The sequence below is a fragment of the Bemisia tabaci genome, chromosome 5 (assembly GCF_918797505.1).
Source record: "Bemisia tabaci chromosome 5, PGI_BMITA_v3".
In the NCBI taxonomy this organism is placed as follows: Eukaryota; Metazoa; Arthropoda; class Insecta; order Hemiptera; family Aleyrodidae; genus Bemisia; species Bemisia tabaci.
Window position 1 is genome coordinate 39,953,086 of NC_092797.1, and position 17,262 is coordinate 39,970,347.

The window sequence follows — 17,262 nt, forward strand, 5'->3', positions numbered from 1 at the left end:
ATTCACTTGCCTCCCCTTGCCGCACCGCACATTTGCCCTCCTCCATGCTCTCTCTCGCACATTTTGTATCAATGCTTCACCAATAGATTTCGCTGTTTGGTCTTTCGGTTCGCGTTCCTCCACAGTTTTTCGTGTTTTGTCTTTGATGGGGTCCGCGACCAGAGCCAGCAGCCCTCGAGTCTGTCACCCAGCTCCTCGTTTAGTAAGGCTTGGCTCTGCTCCTGCGACGTATGAGCGCGGACGGACCAAGTCCCTATTCGATTTCCACCTTGCTTCCTTCCATTTACCTTACACCTTGCCAAGTCGCCGCCTCCGACACCGATTTGTGCTTGCACACTTCAAGCTAGGAATGGCATTGGCTCCCTAGTCATCCCCCCGGTCGCCGCCTCCGACACCGGTCTGTGCTTTGCACATTCCAAGCTAGGAATGGCACGGGATTGTCCATCCTCCATCCTTGTGCAAGGTTAAATTTTTGGAAGGGAGCCTGGTTTCCGGCTCCCACCCCCCTTATTGTCGCCCTCCACTCGCCCATTAGTTTGCTATAGCCCCGCCCGCCATTTTTGTATTCGTAGTTAAGTTCTGTTTGTCGTTCTGATTTTGTAGGTTCAATAAATGCACCCCTTTTGAGAGCTTCCGATGATGGATTTCACGCGTCATTAGAGGTTCATCTCTTTCGTGGTCTGAGGAAGCTCCAAAAAGCCCATAAGGCGTTTGGTGCATCCCCCTCCCCCAAGTTAGCCCCCCTCTCTCTTTTCCTCCATTTTGGAGGTGGTCCCTCGGTTTCCCCCCTATTTTCACCATATTGGCTGAGCCCCTCGGGATCCCCCCATTCAACCACCGTGACTGAGCCCCCCCCCCCCTCTCAGTCTCGTTCATGGTCCCTCGGGCCGGATAGATCGTCGCTCCTCCGATCTAGTTGTCGATTCAGTCCATGGTTCGCAGACCCATTCGCTCTTGCCTCAAATAAGCCTTTTTTTTCTCTGATTCGCACCCCCTCTGCTCACTAATGTTCGATCCATTCGGGGATCACTCTCTTTATTTTTTTGTGAATTATCGCCTCATGTTCATGGGGATCACACTCTTATCTCACTAAGGTTCGATCCATTCTGGGATCACTCTCTATTTTCTCACCAAGGTACGATCCAAACGGGGATCACTCTCTATTTTTTTGCCTCTCGCGGACAACCCATATCCGTGAGTGGCTCGATCCATTCGGGGATCACTCTCTATTTTCTCTCCAAGGTACGATCCAAACGGGGATCACTCTCTATTTTCTCACCAAGGTACGATCCAAACGGGGATCACTCTCTATTATTTTCCTCTCACGGACAACCCATATCCGTGAGTGGCTCGATCCATTCGGGGATCACTCTCTATTTTCTCACCAAGGTACGATCCAAACGGGGATCACTCCTCTCACGGACAACCCATATCCGTGAGTGGCTCACTAAAGATTTTCCTCTCACGGACAACCCATATCCGTGAGTGGCTCACTAAAGATTTCCTCTCGCGGACAACCCATATCCCTGAGTGGTTCACTCATGATTTTCCTCTTACGGACAACCCATATCCGTAAGTGGCTCACTAAAGATTTTCTCTCGCGGACAACCCATATCCGTGAGTGGTTCACAAGTTTTCCAGTTTGCGGACAACCCTTATCCGTAAAATGGACCCTAGCAACGTAGATCCGTCGAGCAATCTCGCCGCAGTTCTCTCTGCCAAAAGAGCCAACATCCATGCACGTGTGCTCGCAATCCACTTCTCTTTCAAGAACAACCTTACCTCCGAAAATTATGAACGCTTCACACCAGCCTTTGAACGTCTTTTCGAGCTCCAGAAGAAATATTTCAGTATCAAAGAGGAAGTTATGACGTTAAACGCTACGCTCCCGAAGAAAAAACGTCTTGAAGTGCAGAAAGCACAGATTCTATTTGACACTCTTGTTTTAGAGGCACGTTCTCTTTTCCAGCGGTGCCTGCCGCAAAACCATAAAAATCTGGCCGCTTCCGCGCCCCCCTCCTGTACACTCGCAGATTCGGCGGCCGCTGCCGCTCCTGTATCGGCAGTTCGTCTGCCTACCCTCAAAGTGCCCCAATTCTCCGGCCACATTGAGGAGTGGCACTCGTTTTACAACCTATTTCGAGTCAGTATTCACGACTCCACTATTTTGACTTCCGTTGACAAATTCCAATATTTGACCCGCTCACTGCACGGCGAGGCCCTCGACCTTGTCCGAGGTCTTGATGTCACAGAAAGCAATTATTTCGTCGCATGGAACTTACTGTGTCAGCGGTTCAATTCGGAACGCTGCCACATATTTCATCATTATTCCAGCCTCCTCGACCTACCCGAAGTAAAGGAGCCACATCACATTTCTCCTTTTCTCTCAAAATTACGGGAACACACCCAGGCTCTCGACGCCCTTCAGCATCCTTCATCCTTGTATGATCCTCTGTTGGTCACCGTTTTGCTTCAAAAAATCGCCCCTCACTACCAGCGCCGCTTTGAAGAATACCGTGGTGCCAAGTCGTCTTTTCCGAAGATTGATGAATTCATCCAGTTTTTCGAAAGAGAATGTTTGAACCCTGATAATTCTCTGATTGTCACCCCACGTCAGAATGAAGTGAAAGTTTTGTTCAACGTAGTTTCGCGCTCTTCATCCCACACCCAGAAAAAACATGCTTCTCTCGCTATGCCTAGAATCAAAGGACGAAGGCTATGCCCGCACTGTTCACTATTGCATCCGCTCATCACGTGCCCGGATTTCAAGATCCAAAATGTCAAGCGTCGTAAGGAAATCATTTTCAAGCTCAACAGATGCCCCGCTTGTTTCGGAAGTCACCCTTTTTCGGTTTGTCGATCGAAAAAGACTTGTTTCGTTTGCAATGACGGATCCCACAACACTCTTCTCCACGAGGACAACTTGAGGACGTCGTCATCGTTGGAACTTTCATCCTCCGTCTCGCCAGCTCCAAAGCTTCTGCTCAAGATGTCTCCTCCGGAAAACTCCGACGTTCCGCTTACCACACCTGCTGCCTCACTTTTTTCGCCTGAAGATCAACCTCGAGAACTTCAAGATTCGCCGTTCTAGCGACTTGTTGTCTGGCTTCTTTGTTGTTCGGCGCGTCTCCATTTTTCCACGTGGATTATCGGCAACCCTGGAGATCCTCACACATCTCTATACCGACATTGGTTCATTTATGATTTCCGACGATTTTGGAACAAAGCGTCTCCGATTGACCCATTTTTTGCAGAGACTTGTTTCTCGCGCATATTCTCCTGTTTATTTTAGTGACCCCGCCATTTCATGGCGGGCGGTATCTTCAGTATAATTAGTCCTATAAGTTACCTGTAAGTTTCCAATTAGCTAACGATTTTTCCCCAATTTTTGCTCTCTCTTTGTTTTAGCCTTAGTTTCAGATTTTGTAAAAGACACCCACTCATGATATTTTAGTTTCTGTTGAAATGTCCCGACATTTCAAGGCGGGCGGTATGTTAAGGAGAGATTTCCCCCCGTTTCTGCGTCCACTCATTTTTCGGCACTCACGCTCCATTTAGTGCCCCCTCCCGCTCCCCATGGCCCCTCTGGTCCCGGGGCCGGGCCCGCTCTGTACTTATGATTCACTTGCCTCCCCTTGCCGCACCGCACATTTGCCCTCCTCCATGCTCTCTCTCGCACATTTTGTATCAATGCTTCACCAATAGATTTCGCTGTTTGGTCTTTCGGTTCGCGTTCCTCCACAGTTTTTCGTGTTTTGTCTTTGATGGGGTCCGCGACCAGAGCCAGCAGCCCTCGAGTCTGTCACCCAGCTCCTCGTTTAGTAAGGCTTGGCTCTGCTCCTGCGACGTATGAGCGCGGACGGACCAAGTCCCTATTCGATTTCCACCTTGCTTCCTTCCATTTACCTTACACCTTGCCAAGTCGCCGCCTCCGACACCGATTTGTGCTTGCACACTTCAAGCTAGGAATGGCATTGGCTCCCTAGTCATCCCCCCGGTCGCCGCCTCCGACACCGGTCTGTGCTTTGCACATTCCAAGCTAGGAATGGCACGGGATTGTCCATCCTCCATCCTTGTGCAAGGTTAAATTTTTGGAAGGGAGCCTGGTTTCCGGCTCCCACCCCCCTTATTGTCGCCCTCCACTCGCCCATTAGTTTGCTATAGCCCCGCCCGCCATTTTTGTATTCGTAGTTAAGTTCTGTTTGTCGTTCTGATTTTGTAGGTTCAATAAATGCACCCCTTTTGAGAGCTTCCGATGATGGATTTCACGCGTCATTAGAGGTTCATCTCTTTCGTGGTCTGAGGAAGCTCCAAAAAGCCCATAAGGCGTTTGGTGCATCCCCCTCCCCCAAGTTAGCCCCCCTCTCTCTTTTCCTCCATTTTGGAGGTGGTCCCTCGGTTTCCCCCCTATTTTCACCATATTGGCTGAGCCCCTCGGGATCCCCCCATTCAACCACCGTGACTGAGCCCCCCCCCCCCCCCTCTCAGTCTCGTTCAAACTGAAAACCATGTTATTTGTAAAAACAGCGGATGTGAGAATCCACTATTCTCCACGGCTGGTGCGGAAATTCAAACAAACTTATGCGATAACCGCCTGCGCACCAGCCATGGGCTGCAGCTAAACTCAAATGATCACGTATCCAGACTGTCTTGCAGAATTTTTGATTTTTTAACTGATTTTGTAATTTTTTCCTTATTTTTGTTGTAGAAGTTACAAACGGTTTAGTTTTGTGTTCAATTGTATTAAATGACTCAGCATTGACTTACTTTTGGTACATTTCAATCGTTTCACCAGCCTTACCCTTCCTGAAGACTTAGTTTCATGCATAGAAAAATATTTTTAGTAAAAATAGCGGATGTCACAATTTTTTCTAATCGCTGTTATTCCTCAAATTTTTCACTTAAATAGATTGTGAAATGTAGGTTTTTGACAGGAAGAGTTGCTCTCCATGAAAATCTTAATAAGAATCCTCTCGTTTCTACGGGCGGCAAAGTGCAAAGCTTCGAACACTTCAAACACAATTTTCTCACAATGTGAAAACTCGACATCCGCTATTGTTACATATAAGTCCTCATATGGTGAGCATGTGACTGATGGAAAAATGTGGGTTTAGACAGTTTCATATCGAAGGCTAACAAGCAATTCCGCCTGACTGACAATTTTGGCAAAAATGAGTTGGCAACTTTGCCTCATTCTACAGTATAAAATAAGAAAGATGATGATTTTCGATTTCTTCCAATTCTGTAAGGGAGCACTATAATGCACTGAAATGTATGAAAAAATTGCAAATCTAACCTTAAAATTACAAAAATGGTGAGGTTTCCTCTTCCTTCTGCAAAAAAAAATTGTCAGTTTGCAAATTGGCGGTATTGTTTGATGTATTAGCCATGGATGTATGTGTACGGAAAGAATGGCAGTCTATGATAGCGCAATCTTTGGTTATGAGTTTCTGAGAAGGAAGTCAAGTAATCAAAAGAAGAGGTAGGAATAGACAGAGAGTTAGAAACAAAACATATTGATGAGATACCTTTCACCCATCAGCTCTTTCCCATTTAATTCATAAACAGCATCATCAGCATCTCTGTAGTCATCAAATTCCTAGAAGACAGAAAAACAAATCATTAATCAAAATGCAACCAGGGGAAAAAAAGGATGCAATGAAAGGAGGGAAACATTTATTTGAGATGAATGGATTTTTAATAAGATTAAACGACGGGACACAGACTCTAAGGCATCAAAACTTTTCACTCTTTGGGGGGAATGTGGAAGAAATGAAGAGTCTAGAAAATTATGAATGCTATCAAAAACTTGTTCACCTCTCAACAAATTGTGATGATGTTTTACTGTCTGTTATGTATTTTATTTAAAACATGCAATGTGTTACGGAAATAGGAAGGAGGATAGGTGGCACTCTCACGTGCTGCGTGGCATGAGATCAGCCCCACAGCACTAAGTTTTTCATCAATTTTTTGCTGTTTTACCTCTGAACGTTCTCAGAAAAATTACACTTGTTTGAAAATTTTGCATCATCAAAGGATTCTATCTCCCGATGTTGATAGTAATTTGAAAGTTTTTTTTTTTTTTTTGAAGAGTTTATAAATTGTAACTTTCCTAGGAGGAAATATATACAATTATCTTAATGTATGTACATAAGGGTATATACAAGTAACAACTAGATGATTACTTATTTCTATAATGATTATAGTTAAACTTGTGGCTTAATTTTAAGATTAATAAGGACTCATAAGGATTAGAATTTTGAAAGTGAATAGGTAAAATGTTCTAGATCCAAAGGGGGCGGCAGGCATGCCCCACTGGCTGAGTGGAGGAGGCAATTTACCCTTTCTACAGTCTTTTGGCACAGTTGGACTTGTAGTTCTCATTACAGTCTCCACAATGCTGCTGCGGCTGTCCCTCTAAAATTAGCTAAATCGCTCCTCTGACTTCTGTTATGAAACTGAAAAATTGATAGCATCTTCACATGCACCATGGTAAAATGGAAAAATTGACCGACTCAGCACATGATGGGTAATGAACCTCTATGTCCTCCCATGAGATAATTTTTCGAAATAGTTTTATTTTTTATTTTTACATTTTGTACATGGAGCCTACAATTTTTGTGGGCTAAAAATACACGTCATTATACAATTTCTTAGCAAATTTTACTGACTAATTTGTTTACAATTTGCTTTTTCACTAAGTTCTTTCAAGGAATAGTATGGGTTAACCTTCAGATATTCCTATAATTTTTTTACAAAATGAATAGTAGGGTTATTATTTTTGATCAAATCTCTCAAGCATTCTGGCAATTTATTACACAGGTTTTTGGCTCTGCAGCTTAGAAAATCCTTACTGGATTCCCTGAGGCTTTTTCTCTGAACGAACTTATGTCTCGTGGCGTAGTTATGAGTAGGATTAGTGTTCACAGTATTTATTAATCCTTAGTTTACTGCTGCTTTTATTGTTTAGTAGATATAGAGGGAGTGGATGGTCATTATTCCATACTTAACAAAAAGCTCTTTACAGGGGTATCGCGAGGTTTATTATCAATTATTCTTAAAGCTGTTTTGTGAGACTTCAAAATTTTTTCTATTTCTTTGGAGTATCCCCAAATATATACTCCGTATTGGATTAAAGAGTGAATGCTAGCATAGTAATAGGTTAGCATTGTCTTAGCATCCACCTCTCTTTGGAGATTTCTAAGCAGCCATAATCTACTCCTAACTTTTTTGTTGACTTTTTCCACGTGGTCATCCCATGAGAGTTTACAATCTAAACAGAATCCTAGGTAACCAGCAGTACTTGACGTTCTAATTATATTATTCTTAAACAGAAGATACTCTTCTTCAAGGAAATTTTGGGTGAAATTCATTGCAATAGTTTTATCAAAATTTATGAATAGGTTTTTCGCTGAAACCCATTCATGGAATTTGGCAAATAGCGTTTAAACTTTTTCGAGAATAATCTCACCAACAATAATAATATGATGTCATCTGCAAACATAACTAGTCTTACATCAATTTGTAATGCAGTTAGGACCCCTGGTAGATCATTGATGAAAATTAGAAAAAATAATGGACCCGAAATTGACCCTTGTGAAATCCCAGCTATGATTACTGTCACAAAGTTTTGAGTCATACATATATAGAACTCCCTCATTGCAAGTGGAGATAAGAGTCAATCTCAGACTAGCCCCAAATCGACATTGCTATAAAAGTTGATACATGAAATCGGATGGCACACTGTTGATGGGAGATGACATAAAAGATACTTGACTTTTGTCTGAGCACACCATGAGCAAGCTCTAGTTGATGTGATAATCATACCTCCATACGATAATTTGAAGAACCATAAATTTCTTTTAAAAGATGTCAAAAAACATTGAAATTATTCATAATATGCTTACCACAAACCCATAACCATTCTTTAACAGGACATCTCGAATGCGGCCAAATCCTTTGAAAAATCTCTCCAAATCTCTTTCTCTGACACCATACGGGAGACCACCGACATAAACTCTTGAACCTGTCATTCTGCAGCAAACAATAGACAAACAAATACTCATCAAAAAGTAGCCCATCTGGGAGTCAAATCGATCAGTGCAAAGACATGTCAAGTCTGTTTTTGACACATTATCGTTATTCGCTTCTTAATCTTTGAAATGCAGTAATTATTGTAATTAACACAAGCAGAACAGTGGTGCAGAAAATTCTAAGCCTTCCCCCAAATTCAATCAACTTTCCCTTGAAGATTAAAGGATAAAAATCTTCAACCAAGAAAATCAGATTTTATCACCACTCAGTAAGTTAAACCCAGTATTACGCAAAGGGTTCATCTGCTTTATACCATGTTCATGAGGGTTCCCCTGATTCTTCTTATTCTCCAAGAATTTTCCCTATTTCATGTGACCAGCAAACAATGGGGCCGATTGAGTGGGTGGGGAACTTCTGCACCCTTGAAGCAAAAGATGCATGTTTAACTTGGTTCTTCGGATGGAGTGCAAAAGTTCATGACATAGTACTTAGTCCTGTTTTGGCTAGGGTACCTTTGAGAACTTGGAAGTGTGGCTACAAATTCAGCAACTAGCACCTAGTCTTCATGTCTTCCGCTCCTATACAGTACACTTTAATCTAAAAATTTTTGAGTCCGTGTCCAAAAACTTAATGCATTAATAAAGAAATGCCATAGGGATGTTTTTACCCAAAAGATGATCCGAGGGAAGCAATGTCATTGGAGCCTGGTTTGATGATTTCAAACTTAACTGAGGGGATCTCTTAACCTAAACTGAGTTAGCTTGTTTTGAACCGCATAACTTTTAATTATCCCGGTCCACCGTAGCAGTCCAATTCCCATTCTGTGCGTTCTGGTTAACGGCTTTTCGTAGACAGATGTCAAGCAGTTAAGTACATACAATCCTATGCTCAGGCAGATTTGCTTTGAACTGTAGATAACCTGATCCATGGATGGTAAAACCATCTGGGATACGCAGTAAGGTAACTTAGACATGATAGCCACTACGAGGTAAGCCACAAGTAAAAGACTCAACATTAGATCTATTTCTGAGGAAGCAATTCATACCGCCGATGTTACAGATAGAAATAACCCATAAATTGGTGAGTTATCAATAATCATGCGGCTAATATGAATTACACTGCACCAAAGTGCGACAAAAATGAACAGCCATCTTAGCACGAAGTCGCGCCGGAGTATGGCAGTTGACCGAGTATAGATTGAAATCATGAATAAATCTTACGTGAAAAAAGCTCGGCACGAATCACTGAGGGTAGCTGATGGAGTACTAGTAGGACTGAAACTTGATACAAAAAAATGCGAAAAGCCGCATCAGATTCGTCACCGATGTACACACTAATCACTAATAATTATTACAGTTGCAAACAACACAATAATACAGACATTTTTCAGAATCGAAGCCGAGGCCGATGGGATAAACAGCTGATAGAGGCATCTTTAGTCTAGCAGCCGTCATTGTACGTCATCTGGGCGAAGCACGGACTAGAAAAATTCAAAAATTTCATGTACCAAAAACCGCGCGGTAGATGGCCTCTGAATTTTAATTGGCGTGCTTCTCTCCTATATTACGTCACATGGTGCAAGCAATTCAATGTGGCGTCCTGCCCTCCACTTCTCCCCTCTCCGATGTTCGCCATTCTCCAATTCGCATTCTCCATTTTCCTTGGTCTTCCTTTTGTTCACTGCGTTTTTTCGTTCTTGTTCCGCTGTCGCTCGTTCTGACTTGACGTGTACTTGTCGCTGAAGTTGGAATTTTCCACTTTTATTTGTGAATTTCTGCTAATTTTTGTTCAATTCTGTGAGAATTATGGCTGCTACCGCTGAAACTGTCCCGTAAGTTAATATTATCTACTTTCTTGACGTATATTATTCCATTCGAACCTCGGCACGTCAATACTGTCAGTTGGTGGATTTCGAACAAAAGACTCCATTCCCATGAAATGGTTTTACGGTACATCCTTACATTTAGTCAAAATTTCCAACAAATGCATTTAGTTTAAGATGGACTGAGCATTATTTCTCAATCCTGTCATCGGCACTTACTTTCTCTTGTGCAATCTTCTCGGAAATAATTCCGTTGCGAAAGCGTGCTTTGAGGCCGGTATGGATGTCTGCCGCCATTTTCTTCACACTGTGCTTCCCGGTAGCCGCGTTCATTTACCGGTTCGCGTGGTTGAGGCTGACATTTCCTTTTTTTGTCCGAACTACTCTCAACCTTGAGCTTTTCTGTACCATTATCGGCACATATTTTTGTGCCTATTCTCTATTATTTTCCCCCTTTTATCATGATCCTTTTCCATTGAGGCTCAGAATATCATTGTGCAAATCCTTCGTGTTGTAGAGATGTACAAGGTGATGAACAATAGCCTCTGGCACTTCATCTTCTATGCACCTACCCATCTTTTATTGTGACCATTTACACCCCTTATAGTTATAATTTACTTTTGACGGCTTCAATAGTTGTCAACTGGTAACAGTTACTTATGCTACTTGGCACCAATGGTGTTCAGGCCAAATCTGCAGGCTTGACAGTGCAGCAGGTAGATTGGTCGTTTGTTAGGCAAGCAGAAAGTTAAACTGACCAATTATTATCCTCATCATAACCTCAGTAACTTGGGATCATACTGGATTTTTTACAACGGATGATTTAGCGTTGAAATTTTTGTCAGTAAACTCACCCGAAGAACGGTTAGGTTTTAAAACTGGACACAGATTTTCCATCAGTTGCTTCTGAATTCGATGCAAGTCCCCTCATTCCGCAACAGTCCTGTAAGATACCGGTGGAACCAACTATCCTTGTCCTAACCTAATTTTTTCCCCTGGTGAGTTACGAAATTCACCATAGGCACAGCACAGGATCACATAGTTTCTAGATCGTTAAGTTCCTGCCATCTAAGACTTTGTTCTTTTAAAGTGCAACAGAAGATCAGCTGCCTTTAGTTAATTCTTGAAAGTAAATCAAAGAATAAAGATTGTGGATCTTCTTTCTCACTGTAGAAGTGCACAAACCTTTTTGGCGCAGCCTTTAGTAGAGACTTTTTGCTTAGCTACCATGTTCCTTCCGACCCAATGTAAGTTACTTAGTTTGCAAGAGGTTGCATTTTGGAAGTAACATTTAAGTTCCATTTGTAAAATTCCAATCTGGCCTATCTTGTCAACCTGGCTTTAGCTCCTGAAAGCAGAACCTGGGTTTTCGCTTGCCCAAAAGCGTGTGACTTGACTCAACTTCTTGCCATAATTGTGCTCTTATGTGGAGTCTAGATAATATGAGCTTTAGGGGCTTAGCGCAGCTGAGTTGGGGCTTGGAGCATTGTCCATGCTTGATTGGCTACAAGCGTAGTGTAGAACAAAGGCACTATTAAGTCCTACATTTTCCACTTTCATCTCAATTCTGAAATCAAATGACACTTCATTCACTCAGTTTGGGCTAGACAAGCAGTGATCTTGAAACTGACGGTTTGTGTTTTTCACTTAGCCCTATGAATTAATCCTTCTCATTTTCAAAAATACCTCTCAGCTAGCAATAATAACAATGCTGAAGCTGAAATCAATTTTAAACGATGCATTGTCAGTGATGCTTTCCCTTGCTTTGTTCTCATTCATTCATTTTCTATTTTCCAGAGAAACAGTAGCTGCTCCTGAAAAGGAAACAGAACAGAAAGAAGAAGTCTCCAAGTCAGACGTAAAAGAAGTTAAGGATGAAGAACCGAAGGAAGTTGCTGAAGAAAAAAATGGTCACAGTGAATCTGACGAAGGAAAAAAGAATGGCGTGGCTAAAGCCGAAGAAGAAAAAACGAATGGCATCACAAAGAATGACGAAGAAAAGAATCACACCGAGAAAACAAATGGAACTACCGAAGAAAATGAATCAGAGGAAGGTTAGTATCATTTTCTTATCTTTAAGCTGTTGCCTGGACTCATATTTTCTTATTTTCTTCTGAATGGAACCAATCGTCTCTTTTCTGCCCTTGGTCCGAGTATGGATTGCTTCCAGTCCACTCGGAAGATTGAAACTTATGAATTTCCATTACTTCTGATACCATGCTTGTAATCCTTTTCCTTTTTACATTTATGAATCAAGTTGACCTTATCCAAAATTATGAACACATCTAAAATGGAGCGGGTAGTTGCATTCGTGGAAAAACGTGTGCAAATATCCTAGAACTGCTGTCCTAACTTTCCCTCTCCCGAAAGAATTTAGCAATAATTTGTAAAGTATGCATTGAATGAAAATCAACCAAGTCTTTGCGTGAAGGAGAAAAGTATACGCTGATTAGAATTCAGCAAACTTTTCAGTAAGGGTCTTGCATTCAAGTAAAAGTACTCATCGACCGCATTCTCTGCAGAATAAAAAGGTCTCATGTCGTAGGGTGTCTACAGGTCCGAAAGTTCAGAAATAGTTCTGATTTTTTAAGTGGGGTCCAGAAGTATTGTAAATGTGCAGAATTCCGCCAGTGTTGCGGTCTCCAATAGCTAGGGGAGCAAATAGAATAGAGAGAGAAATAGGACAGAGGAAAGAAGAGTAGGGCGAAGCGATCTGGCAACCTCGGAACGACGAGTTCCGAGCCTATCATAGATAGCGCATGGATGGAACCCGTCGAACTCAAGCGGCCAGTCCATAAAGAGAGAAAATGGGGATAAATCTACATGACAGAGAGAAAATGCACTATAAAAATATGAAAAAATAAGCACTCTAAGCACTCACCGAAGTCCTCAGTCTGGTACAGCCATGTGGCGCTGAAGCGGCATGCTCTCAACGTCACGGGCGAAACCTGGCGCCATCTCACTCGCGTATGCTAGAAATCTAGCCTAGCATGGTAACAGCTCTCAAGCGGGGGCGTAAGGGATCAAAATAGCGGACATATCAGGAAAAAAGGAGCGGTGAGGATGCGGTTGGGCGGCAGGCACACTCTCATTCATACCATCATAACTAAAGCAGGAAAATAGTCGTCTAAAACTAAATAAGCGAGCTTGTTTTACCAAGAGTGATGAGAAGCGGTAAGAAAGGCAAATGTCAGCAAAAGCGGCGATACCAACGACAGCAGTAGAGCAGCAGGGCAGTAGCAGGAGAATATCACAGAAGCGCAGCGACGTTCTCGGCGTAAGTGAGGCGACGCGAGCTGAAGTCTGAAATGGCTCACTGGGAAAGTAGGGGAAAATCTCTAATCAGCTCTGATTGGCCGATCAGCCGCCTCGGGGTTTTCTCCTCCTGCTGTCCTGCAAGCCCGACTTGTAGCGACAAATATAGCGAAAAAATACGATGAAAATCGGCGCCAACAGCCAGAAAGTCTGGAATTTTTTATTTTTGTCGCAACTTGGGCAGGAAATTCAAAGTTTCGAAAGCTGAATTTCGTCATTTGGAGGTACACCAAAAGTACTGAACTTTTCTGTTGAGGAGGTACTGAATTTCTTGGGATTGCACTGAAAAAGGACTGATTTTGGGCCAGCCTGTTGTTGTAGACCCCCTGTGTTCCCACCTTTTCTGCTTGGGTTTGGGGAGTTCAGATGCTTAAGTTGACTCAACATCCAAATAATTTTACGGACGCCTTTACTTATATTCAGTTCTCACTGTTCAAAAGAAGGTTAATCACATGAATTAGGTTATTGGATGACCCATGATTAACTTGGAAAGTAGGTGTATCTGTGGTAAACTATAGTGAGAAATAAGTTTTTCCTGTAACATGTTGCCTTTCGAGGTATTCCAGTACCTATTTCCTGCTAGATCAGGAAACTACGTGAGAAATTCCCCTCCAGAAATTTTGACAATGAGCACTTGACACAGGCCAGGCGAGGAAGGCACCAACCATTGGACACTTGGAGGAACTGCAGATGCACCTTAATGCCCAGAGATAACGCGCTCCACCAGCTGATGTGCGAAATTCAGCCACTAGAGTGCTGCGCCAGTTGTTAGGCCCCACAGAACACATTTAAACAAGTGGAAGGGACCAGCAAGTCAGGCAACAGATTATAAACCTCTTAACAGCCTTGAACAGCATAATGAAGTTAAAAGTGTAATAATGAATAAGATGTTTTTATCGCCCTCAAACCCATGACATATGATGCAATGACCCATGGTTTCAACCACCGCACTTAAATTTAACTATAGGGTTACCACTAGCTGGAAAACTTAAGAGAGAAAGGGAATTTTGCAGCATCCAACTAGCAGCATCCAACTGAACTCGTCATAATTAAAATGAAAATCAATCTAAATAGAAGTTTCGTCCAAACGTCAGAAAAAATCAGGGAGATTGAATATCTCAGAGTTGGGAAAGTCAGAGAATCCATGAATGAAAAAAAATTATTGAAACCCTGGATAGACACAGCTGCCATTCGATCTGTGCCCATATTTACTTCAACCGCTGAAACAAATCTTTACCACTGTTGATTATCATAATGAGGAAATATAATGTGGACATGCACTTTTTAGGACAGCTCCTCGGTGATTGGGGAAACAATTGAATTTGATGGCAGGCACTGAAATGTCTCTAGGAATTTTTAGTGCAGGCCAATATGCTGCAATCTTTAGGAACATTCAGAAACTTGAGGAGATGCTTCTTCCACTTTTTGCCCCTCCCCTCCCCTCTATACTCCATATGTTGCAGGCATCTATACTTTCCCCATCACTGTTATGCACTGGGGAGGTGACTCCTTGTCCGCAAAGTTGCTCACCGATCATGCCTGTATGCTTAGTCGTAAGCTCTGGAAGAGCAACCTTATGAAATAATAAAAGTGCCCTGATTACATCTGCTTTGTTCCCCATAGCTCCTACTAAGCAAGTCTGTTGAAGATAATATGTACATTAATACCTTTTTCTTTTCTCAAGTTTTGAAAATACTCCTATTTATGAAGTCTCTGTTGTAGACAATCAGCAAATCAATTTCCCTCCGAACGTCTATTGCACTCCTTTAATTTACCTATACCCATTCCCTTTCTGAAAAATACTCTCTCCATTAGTTTCAGATGCCTGTCCAGTAAAAAGGAAATCAGAAGCTGCAGACATCCCAGACTCCAAAGTCTCAGAAGAGGATGCTGTCAGTTGTGAGAAGAAAGCTAAAATCGAGGAAAAATTAGCTGCAGCAAAGGGTGAAGAAGTACTTAATTCTGAAGAAGCTGAAGCAACCGCTTAGATCTCTTCCTTTTTGAATCTCCTTTTTCATTATCTGTGAAGTCGTAAATCTCATCTACCAAGCCAACAAATGTGTCTGTCATCATATCTGTCAAACTTAAACTAGTATTTAACCTTTTTCTCTTTCTTTATATTTTGTATGTACTATTCAAGTGTGGTATTTATTGAGGATGATCGTACTTATACCCATATTCATCTAATCCTGTGAAAATAGTCCATGAAAGATGGAAGGCTCAGTAGGCCCCTCATGCCAGTCTGACAAGAGGTCCGGGTAGTAGATTCCTGTCCTAAGAGCTGTTTATTTCTAATTCCCTCTTGTCCCTCATGACGCAGTATTTTTCACTTATTCAACTTTTCTCTTAGCTCTTCAATATCTCCAATTTTTGTAACTACTATTCCTCAATTTTTACATTACCTACGATTGTTCCTCTGCTATAATTTAGATGTATTTTGTCAGCATTATTCCACTTTTTTATCACACCTGATGCCTCACTATTGAGCTGAAAAAATTGTGAGTCACAAGCCACTTCACCATCTCAGTCTCTCAGTTAAAGCCTGCCGGATCTCAAAGCCCGGTTTTAATCACAGAGACCTTTGGAATTGGTTTGTAAAAACATTTTCATGTGGCAGTTGATACCTCGCCGTGAATATGCTGTTAAAAACAGGAAGTTGAAATCTGACAAACGGCAACACATTGGTACTTGATCATCAGGTTCCTAAGATTTTCTGCTCAGTTTTTTGAGCACTAAATAATTTTTATTCCTAGACGATTTTAATTTTAGTTTTTGTATGACGACTTAGACGTTCAAGAAATAATTTAAGCTGCATTTTCAGTATTAATAAGGTAATTGAACTGTTGGATCCTTTGCCCCTCAGCTCTAAAATGAGCATTGTTCTTACCTCTTGCAGAATCTTTCGTATGTAGCTCACATGTCCTTTTTCGGTCCCGGTATGTTTTATTTTCATTTTGTCTCACAATTATTGTATTCGTTTCCTACTCTTCAAAAAGAAATTAAAGAGAAAATTACGAATAGTTATGGGGATATCGTTAAAAATATTTTTAATTTTGGTGAAGGTAATTTTTATGTTTTCCCTGTTTTAGCAAATATCTGTCTTTTCCTCTAGAATTCCTCTATGGTTAAAAATTAATTTCAGCAGGACGATTCAACTGTTCAAAATAAAGAGGTAGTAGGAATTGCTCCCAGTTCTGGAACCTTCATGAGTTTTATCTATCTAATTTTTCCTTGAATACATCTTCAATGATAGTTTTCCTCTGAACCCCTCGAATCGATAATTTTATTACAAGTCAGTCTTTGGCCTTTTTTCAGTGCTTATATTTTTGTATTTCTTTTCCTGGATATTAGCAATAAATGATTCCTTCAGAACTATCTTTGTAAGCATTTTCCCTTTCATGACTTTGGAGTCTCAACCTATGGATGAAAAGTTTTCTGCAAAAGAGGCAGGTACCTATGAGCCCCTTTTTTCAAGGCGCAGATACACCTGCAAGCAAGACGAGTTTCCTTAGACGATTAGGCGTCCGTTTGTGTTTGGCAATCTTCAACTTGATTGCAACTTGCTCATAGTAGAATCGAATACCACTGTTAGGGTTAAGTTGCACGTTTAGTGTGCGGGTGTATCTGGCCCTTGAAGAGAAAGTAATCTCAAATGCTCGTCACCTTCTAGCCAAAGTATCACAAGCGCCATGCAGCATTTCAAAATTTCCGCCGACACTTCATTTTTTTACAGAGAAATTGTTTAAGAAAGCCGTCCCAAAATTGCACTGAATTTTCTATGTGCTGCCGATAAAATTCAGTGAAATTTATGGACAGCTTTCTTAAATAATTTCTCTGTAAAAAAATAAAGTGGCGGCAGAAATTTTGAAACGTCGCATGGCGCTTGTGATACTTCGGCCGGAGGGTGACGATTTGGAGATGGTTGGAAATCAGATTCACGTTTTGCTGATGGAAATAATAATTGATGTATTTTTTACTAATACCTAAAAATACCTGAATTTTAAGTGAAGTCATATAGAGGTGTTAGCTAAGTTGGCGGTTGTTTACTTTCGGTTTGCCGGTGCCAACAACGAATTTAGGCCTCTGAACGA

General features: G+C 41.7%; 2 protein-coding genes across 5 annotated transcripts in view; one reads left to right on the top strand and one right to left on the bottom strand.

Annotated features, from left to right (window-relative positions):
* LOC109040724 (serine-arginine protein 55) overlaps window positions 1–9,454 on the bottom strand; it is a 28,251-nt gene extending 18,797 nt beyond the window's left edge. Inside the window, exons 1-3 of one of the 4 annotated variants that reach the window (XM_019056740.2) lie at window positions 9,255–9,454; window positions 7,908–8,034; window positions 5,529–5,599 (exon numbers count right to left, since the gene is read on the bottom strand). In XM_019056740.2, the coding sequence (XP_018912285.1) occupies window positions 5,529–5,599; window positions 7,908–8,033 (197 nt within the window). In that variant the 5' untranslated portion in view covers window position 8,034; window positions 9,255–9,454. The remainder of the gene's footprint in view (window positions 1–5,528; window positions 5,600–7,907; window positions 8,035–9,254) is intronic. The other 3 variants (XM_019056736.2, XM_019056739.2, XM_019056737.2) reach the window with 3 other exon arrangements.
* A 221-nt stretch (window positions 9,455–9,675) lies between these two features.
* On the top strand, window positions 9,676–16,548 carry LOC109040725 (uncharacterized). Its single transcript, XM_019056741.2, has 3 exons — window positions 9,676–9,865; window positions 11,654–11,910; window positions 14,987–16,548. Exons 1-3 carry the CDS (start codon window positions 9,840–9,842, stop codon window positions 15,157–15,159), a joined length of 456 nt encoding a protein of 151 aa, XP_018912286.1. The 5' UTR covers window positions 9,676–9,839; the 3' UTR covers window positions 15,160–16,548.
* The last annotated feature ends 714 nt before the right edge of the window (window positions 16,549–17,262 follow it).

Coding starts and splice junctions, on each gene's coding strand:
- LOC109040725 (XM_019056741.2), top strand. CDS start 9,840: ATGGCTGCTACCGCTGAAACTGTCCC. Junction 9,866..11,653: donor GCTACCGCTGAAACTGTCCC/GTAAGTTAATAT, acceptor TCTATTTTCCAG/AGAAACAGTAGCTGCTCCTG. Junction 11,911..14,986: donor AGAAAATGAATCAGAGGAAG/GTTAGTATCATT, acceptor TCTCTCCATTAG/TTTCAGATGCCTGTCCAGTA.